Source organism: Oncorhynchus kisutch, unplaced genomic scaffold, assembly GCF_002021735.2.
Source record: "Oncorhynchus kisutch isolate 150728-3 unplaced genomic scaffold, Okis_V2 scaffold3238, whole genome shotgun sequence".
NCBI classification, from domain to species: Eukaryota; Metazoa; Chordata; class Actinopteri; order Salmoniformes; family Salmonidae; genus Oncorhynchus; species Oncorhynchus kisutch.
In genome coordinates, this window is record NW_022265183.1 from 389,934 (window position 1) to 413,383 (window position 23,450).

At 44.6% G+C, this 23,450-nt stretch overlaps 2 protein-coding genes across 2 annotated transcripts in view; one reads left to right on the top strand and one right to left on the bottom strand.

The window, feature by feature from the left end:
* Positions 1 to 10,615: 10,615 nt before the first annotated feature.
* dexi (Dexi homolog (mouse)) lies at positions 10,616 to 16,023 on the bottom strand. Its single transcript, XM_031820326.1, has 2 exons — positions 15,079 to 16,023; positions 10,616 to 13,430 (listed from the first exon to the last, which is right to left on the bottom strand). Exon 1 carries the CDS (start codon positions 15,543 to 15,545, stop codon positions 15,276 to 15,278), a length of 270 nt encoding a protein of 89 aa, XP_031676186.1. The 5' UTR covers positions 15,546 to 16,023; the 3' UTR covers positions 10,616 to 13,430; positions 15,079 to 15,275.
* A 450-nt stretch (positions 16,024 to 16,473) lies between these two features.
* Positions 16,474 to 23,450, top strand: part of clec16a (C-type lectin domain containing 16A) — a 95,032-nt gene continuing 88,055 nt past the window's right edge. Inside the window, 4 exon segments of the mRNA XM_031820316.1 lie at positions 16,474 to 16,701; positions 18,717 to 18,845; positions 20,973 to 21,106; positions 21,230 to 21,378. Coding sequence (XP_031676176.1) covers positions 16,628 to 16,701; positions 18,717 to 18,845; positions 20,973 to 21,106; positions 21,230 to 21,378 — 486 coding nt within the window. The 5' untranslated portion in view covers positions 16,474 to 16,627.

Genomic DNA, 23,450 nt, shown 5'->3' on the forward strand with positions numbered 1-23,450 from the left:
AGGGTAGCCTAGTGGTCAGAGCGTTGGACTAGTTAGTAACCGAAAGGTTGCAAGTTCGAATCCCCCGAGCTGACAAGGTACAAAATCTGTCGTTCTGCCCCTGAACAGGCAGTTAACCCACTGTTCCTAGGCCGTCATTGAAAATAAGAATTTGTTCTTAACTGACTTGCCTAGTAAAATATTTATATTATCCATTTTCCACAAAATGTGGAAATAGTCAAGGGCTATTATGAATACTTTCTGAATGCTCTGGACTCTATAGAGGGAGTATTGAGGAAGTGCTGAATGCTCTGTACTCTATAGAGGGAGTATTGAGGAAGTGCTGAATGCTCTGGACTCTATAGAGAGAGTATTGAGGACGTTCTGAATGCTCTGTACTCTATAGAGGGAGTATTGAGGACGTTCTGAATGCTATGTACTCTATAGAGGGAGTATTGAGGAAGTTCAGCATTACATCCTGATTGAAATTTAAAGGCAATGTTTCCGGGTAGGCCGGAGACTGCATTCAAGATAAACAGCAGACAGTGCATCACATTCAGAATATTACGCAATAATAACTCGGGCTTGTCTTTAAACAATAGAATGACATTGTATTGTTCCAGTACGACATATATTTACCAGACGGTAATCTCAGGTGATCTCAGGTGATCTCAGGTGTAGTGAGATGCTTGTGTTTCCAACAGTACAGTAAAACAATACACACAAATCCCCCACCCCAAAAAATGTTTAAGAAATATCAGAAGGAACGAACGTCAGAGTCCGGAATATAAATATAGTATACAATGGTGTTTATAGACAGTATATGAATAGAAAAGGTGTGGACAGCAGTAGTTATATAGGATGAACTAGAATACAGTATATACATATGAAGTGGACAGCAGGATGAACCATGACTAGAATACAGTATAAACATATGAAGTGGACAGCAGTAGTTATATAGGATGAACCATGACTAGAATACAGTATATCCATATGAAGTGGACAGCAGTAGTTATATAGGATGAACCATGACTAGAATACAGTATATCCATATGAAGTGGACAGCAGGATGAACCATGACTAGAATACAGTATATCCATATGAAGTGGACAGCAGGATGAACCATGACTAGAATACAGTATATACATATGAAGTGGACAGCAGTAGTTCTATAGGATGAACCATGACTAGAATACAGTATATCCATATGAAGTGGACAACAGGATGAACCATGACTAGAATACAGTATATACATATGAAGTGGACAGCAGGATGAACCATGACTAGAATACAGTATATCCATATGAAGTGGACAGCAGGATGAACCATGACTAGAATACAGTATATACATATGAAGTGGACAGCAGGATGAACCATGACTAGAATACAGTATATACATATGAAGTGGACAGCAGGATGAACCATGACTAGAACACAGTATATACATATGAAGTGGACAGCAGGATGAACCATGACTAGAATACAGTATATACATATGAAGTGGACAGCAGTAGTTATATAGGATGAACCATGACTAGAATACAGTATATATATATGAAGTGGACAGCAGGATGAACCATGACTAGAATACAGTATATCCATATGAAGTGGACAACAGGATGAACCATGACTAGAATACAGTATATACATATGAAGTGGACAGCAGGATGAACCATGACTAGAATACAGTATATATATATGAAGTGGACAGCAGGATGAACCATGACTAGAATACAGTATATACATATGAAGTGGACAGCAGGATGAACCATGACTAGAATACAGTATATACATATGAAGTGGACAGCAGGATGAACCATGACTAGAATACAGTATATCCATATGAAGTGGACAGCAGTAGTTATATAGGATGAACCATGACTAGAATACAGTATAAACATATGAAGTGGACAGCAGGATGAACCATGACTAGAATACAGTATATATATATGAAGTGGACAGCAGGATGAACCATGACTAGAATACAGTATATATATATGAAGTGGACAGCAGGATGAACCATGACTAGAATACAGTATATCCATATGAAGTGGACAGCAGGATGAACCATGACTAGAATACAGTATACATATGAAGTGGACAGCAGTAGTTATATAGGATGGACTAGAATACAGTATATATATATGAAGTGGACAGCAGTAGTTCTATAGGATGAACTAGAATACAGTATATCCATATGAAGTGGACAGCAGGATGAACCATGACTAGAATACAGTATATACATATGAAGTGGACAGCAGTAGTTATATAGGATGAACCATGACTAGAATACAGTATATACATATGAAGTGGACAGCAGTAGTTATATAGGATGAACCATGACTAGAATACAGTATATACATATGAAGTGGACAGCAGGATGAACCATGACTAGAATACAGTATATCCATATGAAGTGGACAGCAGTAGTTATATAGGATGGACTAGAATACAGTATATACATATGAAGTGGACAGCAGGATGAACCATGACTAGAATACAGTATATACATATGAAGTGGACAGCAGTAGTTATATAGGATGAACCATGACTAGAATACAGTATATACATATGAAGTGGACAGCAGTAGTTATATAGGATGAACCATGACTAGAATACAGTATATACATATGAAGTGGACAGCAGTAGTTATATAGGATGAACCATGACTAGAATACAGTATATACATATGAAGTGGACAGCAGGATGAACCATGACTAGAATACAGTATATCCATATGAAGTGGACAGCAGTAGTTATATAGGATGGACTAGAATACAGTATATACATATGAAGTGGACAGCAGGATGAACCATGACTAGAATACAGTATATACATATGAAGTGGACAGCAGTAGTTATATAGGATGAACCATGACTAGAATACAGTATATACATATGAAGTGGACAGCAGGATGAACCATGACTAGAATACAGTATATCCATATGAAGTGGACAGCAGTAGTTATATAGGATGAACCATGACTAGAATACAGTATATACATATGAAGTGGACAGCAGGATGAACCATGACTAGAATACAGTATATATATATGAAGTGGACAGCAGGATGAACCATGACTAGAATACAGTATATCCATATGAAGTGGACAGCAGGATGAACCATGACTAGAATACAGTATATCCATATGAAGTGGACAGCAGGATGAACCATGACTAGAATACAGTATATACATATGAAGTGGACAGCAGGATGAACCATGACTAGAATACAGTATATACATATGAAGTGGACAGCAGGATGAACCATGACTAGAATACAGTATATATATATGAAGTGGACAGCAGGATGAACCATGACTAGAATACAGTATATACATATGAAGTGGACAGCAGGATGAACCATGACTAGAATACAGTATATCCATATGAAGTGGACGACAGTAGTTATATAGGATGAACCAGGACTAGAATACAGTATATACATATGAAGTGGACAGCAGGATGAACCATGACTAGAATACAGTATATCCATATGAAGTGGACAGCAGTAGTTATATAGGATGAACTAGAATACAGTATATCCATATGAAGTGGACAGCAGGATGAACCATGACTAGAATACAGTATAAACATATGAAGTGGACAGCAGGATGAACCATGACTAGAATACAGTATATCCATATGAAGTGGACAGCAGTAGTTATATAGGATGAACCATGACTAGAATACAGTATATCCATATGAAGTGGACAGCAGTAGTTATATAGGATGAACCATGACTAGAATACAGTATATACATATGAAGTGGACAACAGTAGTTATATAGGATGAACTAGAATACAGTATATATATATGACTATAGTTCAGGGTACTGGGGGGAGACTAGTAACATTGACTATAGTTCAGGGTACTGGGGGGAGGCTAGTAACAGTGACTATAGTTCAGGGTACTGGGGGGAGGCTAGTAACATTGACTATAGTTCAGGGTACTGGGGGAGGCTAGTAACATTGACTATAGTTCAGGGTACTGGGGGGGAGGCTAGTAACATTGACTATAGTTCAGGGTACTGGGGGGAGGCTAGTAACATTGACTATAGTTCAGGGTACTGGGGGGAGGCTAGTAACAGTGACTATAGTTCAGGGTACTGGGGGGAGGCTAGTAACAGTGACTATAGTTCAGGGTACTGGGGGGAGGCTAGTAACATTGACTATAGTTCAGGGTACTGGGGGGAGGCTAGTAACAGTGACTATAGTTCAGGGTACTGGGGGGAGGCTAGTAACATTGACTATAGTTCAGGGTATTGGGGGGAGACTAGTAACAGTGACTATAGTTCAGGGTACTGGGGGGAGACTAGTAACATTGACTATAGTTCAGGGTACTGGGGGGAGGCTAGTAACATTGACTATAGTTCAGGGTACTGGGGGGGAGGCTAGTAACATTGACTATAGTTCAGGGTCCTGGGGGGAGGCTAGTAACAGTGACTATAGTTCAGGGTACTGGGGGGGAGGCTAGTAACATTGACTATAGTTCAGGGTACTGGGGGGAGACTAGTAACATTGACTATAGTTCAGGGTACTGGGGGGAGGCTAGTAACATTGACTATAGTTCAGGGTACTGGGGGGAGGCTAGTAACATTGACTATAGTCCAGGGTACTGGGGGGAGACTAGTAACAGTGACTATAGTTCAGGGTATTGGGGGAGACTAGTAACATTGACTATAGTTCAGGGTATTGGGGGGAGACTAGTAACAGTGACTATAGTTCAGGGTACTGGGGGGAGGCTAGTAACATTGACTACAGTTCAGGGTACTGGGGGGAGGCTAGTAACAGTGACTATAGTTCAGGGTACTGGGGGAGACTAGTAACATTGACTATAGTTCAGGGTATTGGGGGGAGGCCGGCTAGTAACAGTGACTATAGTTCAGGGTACTGGGGGGAGACTAGTAACATTGACTATAGTTCAGGGTACTGGGGGGGAGGCTAGTAACATTGACTATAGTTCAGGGTGCTGGGGGGAGGCTAGTAACAGTGACTATAGTTCAGGGTACTGGGGGGAGACTAGTAACATTGACTATAGTTCAGGGTACTGGGGGGAGGCTAGTAACAGTGACTATAGTTCAGGGTACTGGGGGGAGGCCGGCTAGTAACAGTGACTATAGTTCAGGGTACTGGGGGGAGACTAGTAACATTGACTATAGTTCAGGGTACTGGGGGGAGGCTAGTAACATTGACTATAGTTCAGGGTACTGGGGGGAGGCTAGTAACAGTGACTATAGTTCAGGGTACTGGGGGGAGGCTAGTAACAGTGACTATAGTTCAGGGTACTGGGGGGAGACTAGTAACATTGACTATAGTTCAGGGTACTGGGGGGAGACTAGTAACATTGACTATAGTTCAGGGTACTGGGGGGAGGCTAGTAACATTGACTATAGTTCAGGGTACTGGGGGGAGACTAGTAACATTGACTATAGTTCAGGGTACTGGGGGGAGGCTAGTAACATTGACTATAGTTCAGGGTACTGGGGGGAGGCTAGTAACAGTGACTATAGTTCAGGGTCCTGGGGGGAGGCTAGTAACAGTGACTATAGGTCAGGGCAGGGTACTGGGGGGAGGCTAGTAACATTGACTATAGTTCAGGGTCCTGGGGGGAGGCTAGTAACAGTGACTATAGTTCAGGGTACTGGGGGGAGGCTAGTAACATTGACTATAGTTCAGGGTACTGGGGGGAGACTAGTAACATTGACTATAGTTCAGGGTACTGGGGGGAGGCTAGTAACAGTGACTATAGTTCAGGGTACTGGGGGGAGGCTAGTAACAGTGACTATAGTTCAGGGTCCTGGGGGGAGGCTAGTAACAGTGACTATAGGTCAGGGCAGGGTACTGGGGGGAGGCTAGTAACATTGACTATAGTTCAGGGTCCTGGGGGGAGGCTAGTAACAGTGACTATAGTTCAGGGTACTGGGGGGAGGCTAGTAACATTGACTATAGTTCAGGGTACTGGGGGGAGGCTAGTAACAGTGACTATAGTTCAGGGTACTGGGGGGAGACTAGTAACATTGACTATAGTTCAGGGTACTGGGGGGAGGCTAGTAACAGTGACTATAGTTCAGGGTACTGGGGGGAGGCTAGTAACAGTGACTATAGTTCAGGGTACTGGGGGGAGACTAGTAACATTGACTATAGTTCAGGGTACTGGGGGGAGACTAGTAACATTGACTATAGTTCAGGGTACTGGGGGGAGGCTAGTAACATTGACTATAGTTCAGGGTACTGGGGGGAGGCTAGTAACATTGACTATAGTCCAGGGTACTGGGGGGAGACTAGTAACAGTGACTATAGTTCAGGGTATTGGGGGGAGACTAGTAACATTGACTATAGTTCAGGGTATTGGGGGGAGACTAGTAACAGTGACTATAGTTCAGGGTACTGGGGGGAGGCTAGTAACATTGACTACAGTTCAGGGTACTGGGGGAGGCTAGTAACAGTGACTATAGTTCAGGGTACTGGGGGAGACTAGTAACATTGACTATAGTTCAGGGTATTGGGGGGAGGCCGGCTAGTAACAGTGACTATAGTTCAGGGTACTGGGGGGAGGCCGGCTAGTAACAGTGACTATAGTTCAGGGTACTGGGGGGAGACTAGTAACATTGACTATAGTTCAGGGTACTGGGGGGGAGGCTAGTAACATTGACTATAGTTCAGGGTACTGGGGGGAGGCTAGTAACAGTGACTATAGTTCAGGGTACTGGGGGGAGGCTAGTAACATTGACTATAGTTCAGGGTACTGGGGGGAGGCTAGTAACAGTGACTATAGTTCAGGGTACTGGGGGGAGACTAGTAACATTGACTATAGTTCAGGGTACTGGGGGGAGGCTAGTAACAGTGACTATAGTTCAGGGTACTGAGGGGAGGCTAGTAACAGTGACTATAGTTCAGGGTACTGGGGGGAGACTAGTAACATTGACTATAGTTCAGGGTACTGGGGGGAGACTAGTAACATTGACTATAGTTCAGGGTACTGGGGGGAGGCTAGTAACATTGACTATAGTTCAGGGTACTGGGGGGAGACTAGTAACATTGACTATAGTTCAGGGTACTGGGGGGAGGCTAGTAACATTGACTATAGTTCAGGGTACTGGGGGGAGGCTAGTAACAGTGACTATAGTTCAGGGTCCTGGGGGGAGGCTAGTAACAGTGACTATAGGTCAGGGCAGGGTACTGGGGGGAGGCTAGTAACATTGACTATAGTTCAGGGTCCTGGGGGGAGGCTAGTAACAGGGACTATAGTTCAGGGTACTGGGGGGAGGCTAGTAACATTGACTATAGTTCAGGGTACTGGGGGGAGACTAGTAACATTGACTATAGTTCAGGGTACTGGGGGGAGGCTAGTAACAGTGACTATAGTTCAGGGTACTGGGGGGAGGCTAGTAACAGTGACTATAGTTCAGGGTCCTGGGGGGAGGCTAGTAACAGTGACTATAGGTCAGGGCAGGGTACTGGGGGGAGGCTAGTAACATTGACTATAGTTCAGGGTCCTGGGGGGAGGCTAGTAACAGTGACTATAGTTCAGGGTACTGGGGGGAGGCTAGTAACATTGACTATAGTTCAGGGTACTGGGGGGAGGCTAGTAACAGTGACTATAGTTCAGGGTCCTGGGGGGAGGCTAGTAACAGTGACTATAGTTCAGGGTACAGGAGACCTACAGCTGTACATAGGACATCTATAGAAAGAGGTCTTCCTCAACTTGTTAATTGGAAATGATTTAGAAAAAAAGGTTGACAGAACCTCATGCTCATCCACTCATCGATGGTTTATTAAATATGCATTGGAATATGAACCACTGTATGAATGCTTATAGCTCCTTATAACACGTCGTAGCTCATTAAAACAGGTTATAACACATCATAGCTTCTTATAACATGTCATAACACATCATAGCTTCTTATAACACGTCATAACACATCATAGCTTCTCCTTATAACACATCATAGCTTCTCCTTATAACACATCATAGCTTCTCCTTATAACACATCATAGCTTCTCCTTATAACACATCATAGCTTCTCCTTATAACACATCATAGCTTCTTATAACATGTCATAACACATCATAGCTTCTTATAACACGTCGTAGCTCATTAAAACAGGTTATAACACATCATAGCTTCTTATAACACGTCATAACACATCATAGCTTCTTATAACACGTCATAACACATCATAGCTTCTCCTTATAACACATCATAGCTTCTTATAACACGTCATAACACATCATAGCTTCTTATAACACGTCATAACACATCATAGCTTCTCCTTATAACACATCATAGCTTCTTATAACACGTCATAACACATCATAGCTTCTCCTTATAACACATCATAGCTTCTTATAACATGTCATAACACATCATAGCTTCTCCTTATAACATCATAGCTTCTCCTTATAACACATCATAGCTTCTCCTTATAACACATCATAGCTTCTCCTTATAACACATCATAGCTTCTCCTTATAACACATCATAGCTTCTCCTTATAACACATCATAGCTTCTTATAACATGTCTATAACATCATACATCATAGCTTCTTATAACACGTCATAACACATCATAGCTTCTCCTTATAACACATCATAGCTTCTCCTGATAACACATCATAGCCTCTTATAACACGTCATAACACATCATAGCTTCTCCTTATAACACATCATAGCTTCTCCTTATAACACATCATAGCTTCTCCTTATAACACATCATAGCTTCTCCTTATAACACATCATAGCTTCTCCTTATAACACATCATAGCTTCTCCTGATAACACATCATAATGATGATGATGAAGAGGATGTGAAGGCTGGTTCTGGGGGGGGGGATGTCTTAATGATGATGATGAAGAGGATGCGAAGGCTGGTGCTGGGGGGGTGTCTTAATGATGATGATGAAGAGGATGTGAAGGCTGGTGCTTGTGGGGGGGGGGGTGTCTTAATGATGATGAAGAGGATGTGAAGGCTGGTGCTGGGGGGGATGTCTTAATGATGATGATGAAGAGGATGTGAAGGCTGGTGCTGGGGGGGTGTCTTAATGATGATGATGAAGAGGATGTGAAGGCTGGGGTGGGATGTCATAATGATGATGATGAAGAGGATGTGAAGGCTAGTGCTGGGGGGGATGTCTTAATGATGATGATGAAGAGGATGTGAAGGCTGGTGCTGGGGGGGATGTCTTCATGATGATGATGATGTGAAGGCTGGTGCTGGGTGGGGATGTCTTCATGATGATGATGAAGAGGACGTGAAGGCTGGGGTGTCTTGATGATGAATAGGGTGTAAGATGTCCTCCTCACCTCTCTACTGTCAGCTGATGTGCACTGCTGAAACGTTTTGGTTTAAAATGGCTGCTGTGCGTGGTGGTGCGGGGGGGGGGGGGGGTGTTACTGCTATATACAGGTGGTTGGGGTGGGGGGGGGGGGTTACTGCTATATACAGGTGGTGGGGGGGGGGGGTGTTACTGCTATATACAGGTGGTGGGGGGGGGGGGTGTTACTGCTATATACAGGTGGTGGGGGGGGGGGTGTTACTGCTATCTACAGGTGGTGCGGGGGGGGGGGTGTTACTGCTATATACAGGTGGTGGGGGGGGGGTGTTACTGCTATCTACAGGTGGTTGGGGGGTGGGGGGGTGTTACTGCTATCTACAGGTGGTGGGGGGGGGGGGTGTTACTGCTATATACAGGTGGTGGGGGGGGGGGGGTGTTACTGCTATCTACAGGTGGTGGGGGGGGGGGGGGGGGGTGTTACTGCTATCTACAGGTGGTGGGGGGGGGGGTGTTACTGCTATCTACAGGTGGTTGGGGTGGGGGGGGGGGTGTTACTGCTATCTACAGGTGGTTGGGGTGGGGGGGGGGGTGTTACTGCTATATACAGGTGGTTGGGGTGGGGGGGGTGTTACTGCTATCTACAGGTGGTTGGGGTGGGGGGGGTGTTACTGCTATCTACAGGTGGTTGGGGTGGGGGGGGGTGTTACTGCTATCTACAGGTGGTGCGGGTGGGGTGGGGGTGTTACTGCTATCTACAGGTGGTTGGGGTGGGGGGGTGTTACTGCTATCTACAGGTGGTTGGGGTGGGGGGGGGTGTTACTGCTATCTACAGGTGGTGCGGGTGGGGTGGGGGTGTTACTGCTATCTACAGGTGGTTGGGGTGGGGGGGGTGTTACTGCTATCTACAGGTGGTTGGGGTGGGGGGGGGGGTGTTACTGCTATCTACAGGTGGTTGGGGTGGGGGGGGGGTGTTACTGCTATCTACAGGTGGTTGGGGTGGGGGGGGGGTGTTACTGCTATCTACAGGTGGTTGGGGTGGGGGGGGGTGTTACTGCTATCTACAGGTGGTTGGGGTGGGGGGGGGGTGTTACTGCTATATACAGGTGGTTGGGGTGGGGGGGGGGTGTTACTGCTATATACAGGTGGTTGGGGTGGGGGGGGTGTTACTGCTATCTACAGGTGGTGGGGTGGGGGGGGTGTTACTGCTATATACGGGTGGTTGGGGTGGGGGGGGGGTGTTACTGCTATCTACAGGTGGTTGGGGTGGGGGGGGGTGTTACTGCTATCTACAGGTGGTTGGGGTGGGGGGGGGGGGTGTTCCTGCATCTACAGGTGGTTGGGGGGTGTTACTGCTATCTACAGGTGGTTTGGGGGGGGGGGTGTTACTGCTATCTACAGGTGGGGGGGGGGTATGGCATCAGAGCCTTCTATTGCCGTAAAGGCCCCAGGGTGTCCCACCCCCCAGGTGGGTGTTCCTGCCATCTACAGGTGGGTGGGGTGAGACTCCCCCCCTCCATTATAATACACAGCCGGCAGAGCAGAGGAACAACACTGCATTATAAACCCAGTCTAATCCCTTATGAGCCGTTATAGAGTAGAGGTTGATTGACATTAGCAGTAAAGTCACCAGGTACTTCAGCCGTCCAGCCCAATGCACGCTGGGAGATGTTATTCAGGTGGGGAGGAGCCTAGCAGGGAAGCAGCCTGGTGACTGCCAGCAGCTGGTCAGTGGTGGGTTATTGATCAGGACCAAGCTGATACAGTATTATTGATTATTGATTGGCAGACACAACATGAACATAGACCTCTCGCCTTTGAGAGAGTCAGAGTCAGAGCAAGGTGAAGCTGCCTCTAGAGTCTACAGGCACCGATCTAACGGTCACTTCCTGCCCGCCCCCCCGCACGCTGATCCTAGATCGGTACTAAACAAGAGTCACCTGTGTTTGTTCACACCCGTTACAGTGGCCTAGATGAACGACGAGAGACGGGACAGGTAGGAGGAAGAGGAGGAGGAAGGGGAGGACCTGACCACAATCTGTCAAATGTTTTTCATACCACACATCTCTTAATAACACAACACTTCTCCAGTCCACTCCTCCTCAGGGGTAAGATACAAAAGCAGGATCAATGAACTAAGCCAGATGGCGCTGATATACAACCAGAAATAACTGCTGGTTTCCTGGTTGTTTAAAACAGTCTTTAACAGAAGTGTAGAAGAACCTGAAGCAGGTTGACTGATCCTAGGTCAGTTTTCTAGGGTCAGAGTTAGTAAGCACTATAGTCCTGTCAGGTTGACTGATCCTAGGTCAGTTCTCTAGGGTCAGAGTTAGTAAGCGCTACAGTGCTGTCCTGTCAGGTTGACTGATCCTAGGTCAGTTCTCTAGGGTCAGAGTTAGTAAACACTACAGTGCTGTCAGGTTGACTGATCCTAGGTCAGTTCTCTAGGGTCAGAGTTAGTAAACACTACAGTCCTGTCAGGTTGACTGATCCTAGGTCAGTTCTCTAGGGTCAGAGTTAGTAAACACTACAGTTCTGTCAGGTTGACTGATCCTAGGTCAGTTCTCTAGGGTCAGAGTTAGTAAACACTACAGTGCTGTCAGGTTGACTGATCCTAGGTCAGTTCTCTAGGGTCAGAGTTAGTAAACACTACAGTCCTGTCAGGTTGACTGATCCTAGGTCAGTTCTCTAGGGTCAGAGTTAGTAAGCACTACAGTGCTGTCAGGTTGACTGATCCTAGGTCAGTTCTCTAGGGCCAGAGTTAGTAAGCACGACAGTGCTGTCCTGTCAGGTTGACTGATCCTAGGTCAGTTCTCTAGGGTCAGAGTTAGTAAGCACTACAGTCCTGTCAGGTTGACTGATCCTAGGTCAGTTCTCTAGGGTCAGAGTTAGTAAGCACTACAGTCCTGTCAGGTTGACTGATCCTAGGTCAGTTCTCTAGGGTCAGAGTTAGTGTGCCGTTGTCCCCTGATCGCGCAATGTTCTGCTTGTTGATTGGCCAGTTAGACAAGTCTGCTTGTTGATTGGCCAGTTAGACAGGTCTGCTTGTTGATTGGCCAGTTAGACAGTTCTGCTTGTTGATTGGCCAGTTAGACAGTTCTGCTTGTTGATTGGCCAGTTAGACAGTCCTGCTTGTTGATTGGCCAGTTAGACAGTCCTGCTTGTTGATTGGCCAGTCACAGTCCTGCTAGTTGATTGGCCAGTTAGACAGACCTGCTGGTTGATTGGCCACAGTTAGACAGGTCTGCTTGTTGATTGGCCACAGTTAGACAGGTCTGCTTGTTGATTGGCCAGTTAGACAGTGCTGCTTGTTGATTGGCCAGTTAGACAGTCCTGCTTGTTGATTGGCCAGTTAGACAGTCCTGCTTGTTGATTGGCCAGTCACAGTCCTGCTAGTTGATTGGCCAGTCACAGTCCTGCTAGTTGATTGGCCAGTTAGACAGGTCTGCTTGTTGATTGGCCAGTTAGACAGTCCTGCTTGTTGATTGGCCAGTTAGACAGGTCTGCTTGTTGATTGTTAGACAGTCCGGCTTGTTGATTGGCCAGTTAGACAGGTCTGCTTGTTGATTGTTAGACAGTCCGGCTTGTTGATTGGCCAGTTAGACAGGTCTGCTTGTTGATTGTTAGACAGTCCGGCTTGTTGATTGGCCACAGTTAGACATGTCTGCTTGTTGATTGGCCACAGTTAGTCAGTCCTGCTTGTTGATTGGCCACAGTTAGACAGGTCTGCTTGTTGATTGGCCACAGTTAGACAGGTCTGCTTGTTGATTGGCCACAGTTAATCAGTCCTGCTTGTTGATTGGCCACAGTTAGACAGGTCTGCTTGTTGATTGGCCACAGTTAGACAGGTCTGCTTGTTGATTGGCCACAGTTAGACAGTCCTGCTTGTTGATTGGCCACAGTTAGACAGGTCTGCTTGTTGATTGGCCAGTTAGACAGTTCTTCATGTTAACTGGACACAGTTCGACAGTTCTGGTAGTTGATTGGCCAGTTAGACAGTTCTGCTTGTTGATTGGACACAGTTTGACAGTTCTGCTTGTTGATTGGCCACAGTTAGACAGTTCTGCTTGTTGATTGGCTAGTTAAGACAGTTTTGACAGGTAACTCTGCTGTGAATTGTCCTGTCTGTCTGTTGGTTCTGACTCTCTCCAGATATCTGGTCTTGAGCCTTGACAACCTGTGGAGAAGACAAGGGGCCACATGTTAGAGATGGGCAGGAATAGCCTGTATTTACTATAGGACTGTAGGTTAAAGATGGGCAGGAATAGCCTGTATTTACTATAGGACTGTAGGTTAAAGATGGGCAGGAATAGCCTGTATTTACTATAGGACTGTAGGTTAAAGATGGGCAGGAATAGCCTGTATTTACTATAGGACTGTAGGTTAAAGTATGAATTAATATATTTACTATAGGACTGTAGGTTAAAGTATGAATTAATGTATTTACTATAGGACTGTAGGTTAAAGTATGAATTAATGTATTTACTATAGGACTGTAGGTCCTACAACATAGAGGGTAGTCAGGGATGTTACAGGGTTGATCCTCTCTACAACATAGAGGGTAGTCAGGGATGTTACAGGGTTGATCCTCTCTACAACATAGAGGGTAGTCAGGGATGTTACAGGGTTGATCCTCTCTACAACATAGAGGGTAGTCAGGGATGTTACAGGGTTGATCCTCTCTACAACATAGAGGGTAGTCAGGGATGTTACAGGGTTGATCCTCTCTACAACATAGAGGGTAGTCAGGGATGTTACAGGGTTGATCCTCTCTACAACATAGAGGGTAGTCAGGGATGTTACAGGGTTGATCCTCTCTACAACATAGAGGGTAGTCAGGGATGTTACAGGGTTGATCCTCTCTACAACATAGAGGGTAGTCAGGGATGTTACAGGGTTGATCCTCTCTACAACATAGAGGGTAGTCAGGGATGTTACAGGGTTGATCCTCTCTACAACATAGAGGGTAGTCAGGGATGTTACAGGGTTGATCCTCTCTACAACATAGAGGGTAGTCAGGGATGTTACAGGGTTGATCCTCTCTACAACATAGAGGGTAGTCAGGGATGTTACAGGGTTGATCCTCTCTACAACATAGAGGGTAGTCAGGGATGTTACAGGGTTGATCCTCTCTACAACATAGAGAATAGTCAGGGATGTTACAGGGTTGATCCTCTCTACAACATAGAGGGTAGTCAGGGATGTTACAGGGTTGATCCTCTCTACAACATAGAGGGTAGTCAGGGATGTTACAGGGTTGAGATGAGGGCCCAACCCAATTCAAACCAAATCCTGGCATCACACCCATTCTGGCATCACCCACACCCATTCTGGCATCACCCACCCCTCTGGCATCACCCCCATTCTGGCATCACCCCCATTCTGGCATCACCCACCCCTCTGGCATCACCCACCCCTGGTATCACCCCCATTCTAGCATCACCCACCCCTCTGGCATCACCCCCATTCTGGCATCACCCCCACCACTGGCATCACCCCCATTCTGGCATCACCCCCAGCCCTGGTATCACCCCCATTCTGGCATCACCCCCATTCTGGCATCACCCACCCCCCTGGCGTCACCTCCATTCTGGCATCACCTACACCCCTGGCATCACCCCCACCACTGGCATCACCCCCATTCTGGCATCACCCACCCCCCTGGCGTCACCTCCATTCTGGCATCACCTACACTTCTGGCATCACCTACACCCCTGGCATCACCCCCACCACTGGCATCACCCCCATTCTGGATCACCCACACCTGGCATCACTGCAGCAGCAAACTGTCATCCTATCACCATTATCATTCTATCCCTCCTTACTTTTTCATCCTGCAGCCAATGTTGCTCCAAGCCAAGACAAATATCCTCCTCCTGGAGTTCCCAGTATCAGTCTCTCCCAACATCATCATCATCATCATCATCATCATCACCACAGGCCGGTAGGAGTCCAGTTCACCCCGGCGGAGCATGCCGGTGCAGCGGCGCTTCTCTCTGCCTCTCTAGCCTTGGGCCTCAGCTCACTCCAGGTACCTCTCGAAAACATCGAGTTCTGTGTCCGTGTCGTAAGGGACAGAGGCCGGGTCAGATAGTACCCCGAGGTCCACCAGCGCCTGGTCCATATCTTCCGGTAGAAACACTATCCCCACATTCAGGACGATGTATTCCATTAGAAAGGCATAGTAGAGGATCAAAACGTTCACAAAAAACAGGCCCAGATAAAACATACAGGGAAGTTCGTGGAGGAGCGATTCCAACGAATCTAGTCGAGCATAAGTTTTGAGTGTCATAGAAAACTAAACCGGGAAAGTTTAGCTCAGCTAGTTATGTTGACAAGGAGCAGGATAAGGACAGTGTCATTGCTCTGAGACCAGCAGTAATATTGGGTAGTGTATTTGGAGTGTCCATTTCAGGGAAGACAGCAATGATTTGTCCTGAAATGCCAGCTTTTGCAATAGCACAGCTATCAAGCGATTTGACATTAGTTAGGAGGTTCACGAAATAACCTATAACAACAACAAACGTTCAGCTCGACACCGCTAGTTCACGTAAACACAGTTTTAACTCGATGCATTCTTGATATTCTCTGAGAAGGTCGAAGGAAAAAAAACTGTTGCGTTATTTGCAACATGCCTCCCCTGATTAGCTATTACCGGCCAACGACTATAGCGTTCTATTATTATACAGGAATATGTTCTATCGATGGAAATAAATTCGATAATCCAGACCTCCCGTTAAATTTTCATGTCAACATTTCCGCTAACTGCATCAAAACAGTCCGACCTTACGGTCAAAACAGTACAGATACGTCTATATAGCTTAAGCATTTGATTGGTTCATCATACGAATACCGTCCTGTGAATGGTCAACTGAGACATCGATCACATTGATCCCGCCTAATCAATCGGTTTTGACGTTCGTTGCGTTTTCGTCGATGGCTCCTCGCATTGGTATTTGATTGGCTGCTGTGTTCATCGTTGTAGGATGAAGACCAATCAACGTCCCCGAAATGTTGGAGAAAAAAAACCGGTTAGATTTTTTTCCCCCAAAACTCTTTTGGGATTTGTAGTTTTCTGTAACTGTCATTTTAATGAAATTGTGTTACCGGAACACAACAAAGAAACTTCATGTCCCAAAATCCCCGGCACTAAACCAGTTACGTAACGCGTTATTCCTCTCAAGATACGTTCGGATATGTCCCCTTCTCGCTTACTTAGCCAGAGCTATTTGGTTAGCTAGATATTTTGTTAGCTATATATATATATATATATATATTGGACACCTTGTACGGGATATATGGACGTGATGGGATTGATATAACAGGCAAAAAAAAACTAAGCTAGCATCAACATCTTTTTTTAAAAGTGCAACTATGTTCGGTCGGTCACGGAGTTGGGGAGGAGGACAGGGGAAAACAAAAAATATTCATTCCCTGGACCATCTCAAGTAAGTAACTAGCATAATTGCTAAGGTTACCCTGCGGGGGTGTATTCATTACGCTCGTTCTGTTACAAAACGTTACTTAAACGGTAGCAACATTAACGGAACGGGGAGGAACCTACCTGAATTTGTCCAATTTAAATGATTCTGTTTTGTTTCTGTTACAAAACGCAACTGTTTGGTCGAATTAGCCAGCTAACCCCGATAGTGTACTAAACTAACGTTAACATGGTTAGCATACCTAGCTAATCCACTTAGCTTGTACTGTTAAACCAAATGCGTTAGTTATCTAACGTTACTGTTTCCTTGCCACAACTATGTGAACAATGTCAGATGTATATGACTGCTACGAAACGTTAGCTAGCTAGCTACATGATGGGTGTCATTATAACAGCTAGATATACTAACGTTAGCTAGCTAGCTAGCTAGCTAGCTACATGACGGGTATCATTGTAACAGCTAGATATAGTAACGTTAGCTAGCTAGCTAGCTACATGACGGGTATCATTATAACAGCTAGATATAGTAACGTTAGCTAGCTACATGATTGGTGTCATTACTTGTTAACAGCTAGATATACTAACGTTAGCTAGCTAGCTAGCTAACTACATGATGGGTGTCATTACTTGATGACAGCTAGATATACTAACTACATGATGGGTGTCATTACTTGATAACAGCTAGATATACTAACGTTAGCTAGCTAGCTAACTACATGATGGGTGTCATTACTTGATGACAGCTAGATATACTAACGTTAGCTAGCTAGCTACATTATGGGTGTCATTACTTGATGACAGCTAGATATACTAACTACATGATGGGTGTCATTATTTGATAACAGCTAGATATACTAACTACATGATGGGTCTCATTACTTGATGACAGCTAGATATACTAACGTTAGCTAGCTAACTACATGATGGGTGTCATTACTTGATGACAGCTAGATATACTAACGTTAGCTAGCTAGCTACATGATGGGTGTCATTACTTGATAACAGCTAGATGTACTAACGTTAGCTAGCAAGCTACATTATGGTGTCATTACTTGATAACAACTAGATATACTAACGTTAGCTAGCTAGCTACATGATGGGTGTCATTATAACATCTAGATATACTAACGTTAGCTAGCTAAGCTACATGATGGTGTCATTACTTGATAACAACTAGATATACTAACGTTAGCTAGCTAGCTAACTACATGATGGTGTCATTACTTGATAACAGCTAGATGTACTAACGTTAGCTAGCTACATGATGGGTGTCATTACTTGATGACAGATAGATATACTAACGCTAGCTAACTACATGATGGTGTCATTACTTGATAACAGCTAGATATACTAACCTTAGCTAGCTACATGATGGGTGTCATTACTTGATGACAGCTAGATATACTAACGTTAGCTAGCTAGCTACATGATGGGTGTCATTACTTGATGACAGCTAGATATACTAACGTTAGCTAGCTAACTACATGATGGGTGTCATTACTTGATGACAGCTAGATGTACTAACGTTAGCTAGCTAGCTACATGATGGGTGTCATTACTTGATGACAGATATATATACTAACGCTAGCTAGCTACATTATGGTGTCATTACTTGATAACAGCTAGATATACTAACCTTAGCTAGCAAGCTAGCTACATGATGGGTGTCATTATAACATCTAGATATACTAACGTTAGCTAGCTAAGCTACATGATTGGTGTCATTACTTGATGACAGCTAGATCTACTAACGTTAGCTAGCTACATGATGGGTGTCATTATAACAGCTAGATATACTAGGGTTAGTTTATGAGTCCATACCATCCCGTCTATGTGACGGTAGGCTAGTCATATTCTGTGGTCCAGAGTGGGTGTGCCAGTTCAAATTGACAGTGCGGTATAGCCACCACACGTTTTACTGAAAAACAACCTGTTTTCTACCATTGTCCATATCCTCTCATCCCTTCCTTTCCTCTTCTCCCTCCTCTTCTCCCTCCCTCCCTCCTTCTCTCCTCCCTCTAGGTATATGTACCATGTCCTGACTAAGAACACGACGGTAACAGACAGCAACAGGAACTTGCTGGTGGAGACCATTCGCTCCATCACTGAGATACTCATCTGGGGAGACCAGAACGACAGCTCCGTCTTCGAGTAAGACTTTAACCACGACTCTATTTTATTCTACTCTTTTCTGTTCTACTCCTCTATTCCTATCTATTGTACTGTACTCTACTCTATTCCTATCTATTGTACTATACTCTACTCTATTCCTATCTATTGTACTGTACTCTACTTTATTCTACTCTATTCCTATCTATTGTACTGTACTCTACTCTATTCCTATCTATTGTACTATACTCTACTCTATTCCTATCTATTGTACTGTACTCTACTCTATTCCTATCTATTGTACCATACTCTATTTTATTCTACTCTATTCCTATCTATTGTACTGTACTCCACTTTCTTCTACTCTATTCCTATCTATTGTACTATACTCTACTTTATTCTACTCTATTCCTATCTATTGTACTGTACTCCACTTTCTTCTACTCTATTCCTATCTATTGTACTATACTCTACTTTATTCTACTCTATTCCTATCTATTGTACTGTACTCTACTTTATTCTACTCTATTCCTATCCAATGCACTGTACTCCACTTTCTTCTACTCTATTCCTATCTATTGTACTATACTCTACTTTATTCTACTCTATTCCTATCTATTGTACTGTACTCTACTTTATTCTACTCTATTCCTATCCAATGCACTGTACTCCACTTTCTTCTACTCTATTCCTATCTATTGTACTATACTCTACTTTATTCTACTCTATTCCTATCTATTGTACTATACTCTACTTTATTCTACTCTATTCATATCTATTGTACTGTACTCTACTTTATTCTACTCTTTTCCTATCTATTGTACTATACTCTACTTTATTCTACTCTATTCCTATCTATTGTACTGTACTCCACTTTCTTCTACTCTATTCCTATCTATTGTACTATACTCTACTTTATTCTACTCTATTCCTATCTATTGTACTGTACTCTACTTTATTCTACTCTATTCCTATCCAATGCACTGTACTCCACTTTCTTCTACTCTATTCCTATCTATTGTACTATACTCTACTTTATTCTACTCTATTCCTATCTATTGTACTGTACTCTACTTTATTCTACTCTATTCCTATCCAATGCACTGTACTCCACTTTCTTCTACTCTATTCCTATCTATTGTACTATACTCTACTTTATTCTACTCTATTCCTATCTATTGTACTATACTCTACTTTATTCTACTCTATTCATATCTATTGTACTGTACTCTACTTTATTCTACTCTATTCCTATCTATTGTACTATACTCTATTTTATTATACTCTATTCCTATCTATTGTACTATACTCTACTTTATTCTACTCTATATTCTATTCTATTCCTCTCTATTGTACTATACTTAATTCTACTCTACTTTATTCTACTCTATTCCTCTATTGTACCATACTCTACTTAATTCTACTCTACTTTATTCTACTTTATTCTACTCTATTGCTATCTATTGTACTGTACTCCACTTTCTTCTACTCTATTCCTATCTATTGTACTGTACTCTACTTTATTCTACTCTATTCCTATCCAATGCACTGTACTCCACTTTCTTCTACTCTATTCCTATCTATTGTACTATACTCTACTTTATTCTACTCTATATTCTATTCTATTCCTCTCTTGTACTATACTCTACTTAATTCTACTCCACTTTATCCTACTCTATATTCTATTCTATTCCTCTCTTGTACTATACTCTACTTAATTCTACTCCACTTTATCCTACTCTATATTCTACTCTATTCCTCTCTATTGTACCATATTCTACTCTACTTTATTCTACTCTATATTCTACTCTATTCCTCTCTATTGTACCATATTCTACTCTACTTTATTCTACTCTATATTCTACTCTATTCCTCTCTATTGTACGACACTCTACTTAATTCTACTCTCCTTTATTCTACTCTATTCCTCTATTGTACCATACTCTACTTAATTCTACTCTACTTTATTCTACTCTATTCCTCTATTGTACCATACTCTACTTAATTCTACTCTACTTTATTCTACTCTATTCCTCTATTGTACCATACTCTACTTTAATCTACTCTACTTTATTCTACTCTATATGCTACTCTATTCCTCTCTATTGTACCGTACTCTGCTTAATTCTACTCTACTTTATTCTACTCTGTACTCTTCTCTGTTCTCAGCTTCTTCCTGGAGAAGAATATGTTTGCGTTCTTCCTGAATATCCTTCGCCAGAAGTCCGGCCGCTACGTCTGTGTCCAGCTACTCCAGACGCTCAACATCCTGTTTGAAAATATCAGCCACGAGACGTCGCTCTGTGAGTACACACACACACACACACACACTGGCCACCTGTGGTTTAGATGCCCCAGTTAGTTTTAATCAGCCTGAATCAGATATTTCAGTTGTATAACTTTTCTCCTCATCTCTCCTCCTCTAGATTACCTGCTGTCCAACAACCACGTCAACTCCATCATCGTTCACAAGTTTGACTTTTCAGACGAGGAGATCATGGCCTATTATATCTCCTTCCTGAAGACCCTGTCACTCAAACTGAACAACCACACTGTACACTTCTTCTATAACGAGGTGAGGGGGGGGGACGGGGGGACTGGACAACTATAACGAGGTGAGGGGGGGGGACGGGGGGACTGGACAACTATAACGAGGGGGGGGGACGGGGGGACTGGACAACTATAACGAGGTGAGGGGGGGGACGGGGGGACTGGACAACTATAACGAGGTGAGGGGGGGGGACTGGACAACTACAACGAGGTGAGGGGGGGGGGGGGGGGGGGGGGGACTGGACAACTACAACTACAACGAGGTGAGGGGGGGGGGACTGGACAACTACCACGAGGTGAGGGGGGGGGGGACTGGACAACTACCACGAGGTGAGGGGGGGGGGGACTGGACAACTACCACGGGGTGAGGGGGGGGGGGGGACTGGACAACTACAACGAGGTGAGGGGGGGGGGACTGGACAACTACCACGAGGTGAGGGGGGGGGGGGACTGGACAACTACCACGAGGTGAGGGGGGGGGGGGTCTGGACAACTACAACGAGGTGAGGGGGGGGGAGTGGACAACTACAACGAGGTGAGGGGGGGGGGGACTGGACAACTACAACGAGGTGAGGGGGGGGGGACTGGACAACTACAACGAGGTGAGGGGGGGGGGGGGGGGGACTGGACAACTACCACGAGGTGAGGGGGGGGGGGGGGTGGACAACTACCACGAGTTGAGGGGGGGGGGGGACTGGACAACTACCACGAGTTGATGTAGTGCCCTATATAGGGAGTAAGGGGCCATAATGTAGTGCCCTATATAGGGAGCAAGGGGCCATAATGTAGTGCCCTATATAGGGAGTAAGGGGCCATAATGTAGTGCCCTATATAGGGAGTAAGGGGCCATAATGTATCGCCCTATATAGGGAGTAAGGGGCCATAATGTATCGCCCTATATAGGGAGCAAGGGGCCATAATGTATCGCCCTATATAGGGAGTAAGGGGCCATAATGTAGTGCCCTATATAGGGAGTAAGGGGCCATAATGTATCGCCCTATATAGGGCGTGATGGGCCATAATGTTGTGCCCTATATAGGGCGTGATGGGCCATAATGTAGTGCCCTATATAGGGCGTGATGGGCCATAATGTAGTGTCCGGTATAGGGAACGAGGGGCCATAATGTAGTGCCTATATAGGGCATGAGGGGCCACAATGTAGTGCCTATATAGGGAATGAGGGGCCATAATGTAGGGCCCTATATAGGGAATGAGGGGCCATAATGTAGGGCCCTATATAGGGAATGAGGGGCCATAATGTAGTGCTCTATATAGGGAGTAAGGGGCCATAATGTAGTGCCCTATATAGGGAGTAAGGGGCCATAATGTAGTGCCCTATATAGGGAGCAAGGGGCCATAATGTAGTGCCCTATATAGGGAGTAAGGGGCCATAATGTATCGCCCTATATAGGGAGTAAGGGGCCATAGTGTAGTGCCCTATATAGGGAGTAAGGGGCCATAATGTATCGCCCTATATAGGGCGTGATGGGCCATAATGTAGTGCCTTATATAGGGCGTGATGGGCCATAATGTAGTGCCCTATATAGGGCGTGATGGGCCATAAGGTAGTGCCCTATATAGGGAGTAAGGGGCCATAATGTAGTGCCCTGTATAGGGAACGAGGGGCCATAATGTAGTGCCCTATATAGGGAGTAAGGGGCCATAATGTAGTGCTCTATATAGGGAGTAAGGGGCCATAATGTAGTGCCCTATATAGGGAGCAAGGGGCCATAATGTAGTGCCCTATATAGGGAGTAAGGGGCCATAATGTATCGCCCTATATAGGGAGTAAGGGGCCATAATGTATCGCCCTATATAGGGAGTAAGGGGCCATAATGTATCGCCCTATATAGGGAGCAAGGGGCCATAATGTATCGCCCTATATAGGGAGCAAGGGGCCATAATGTATCGCCCTATATAGGGAGTAAGGGGCCATAATGTAGTGCCCTATATAGGGAGTAAGGGGCCATAATGCATCGCCCTATATAGGGCGTGATGGGCCATAATGTTGTGCCCTATATAGGGCGTGATGGGCCATAATGTAGTGCCCTATATAGGGCGTGATGGGCCATAATGTAGTGTCCGGTATAGGGAACG

Bases quoted from the DNA above. Each gene is read 5' to 3' on its own strand.
- dexi (XM_031820326.1), bottom strand. From the start codon at position 15,545: ATGACACTCAAAACTTATGCTCGACTAGATTCGTTGGAATCGCTCCTC.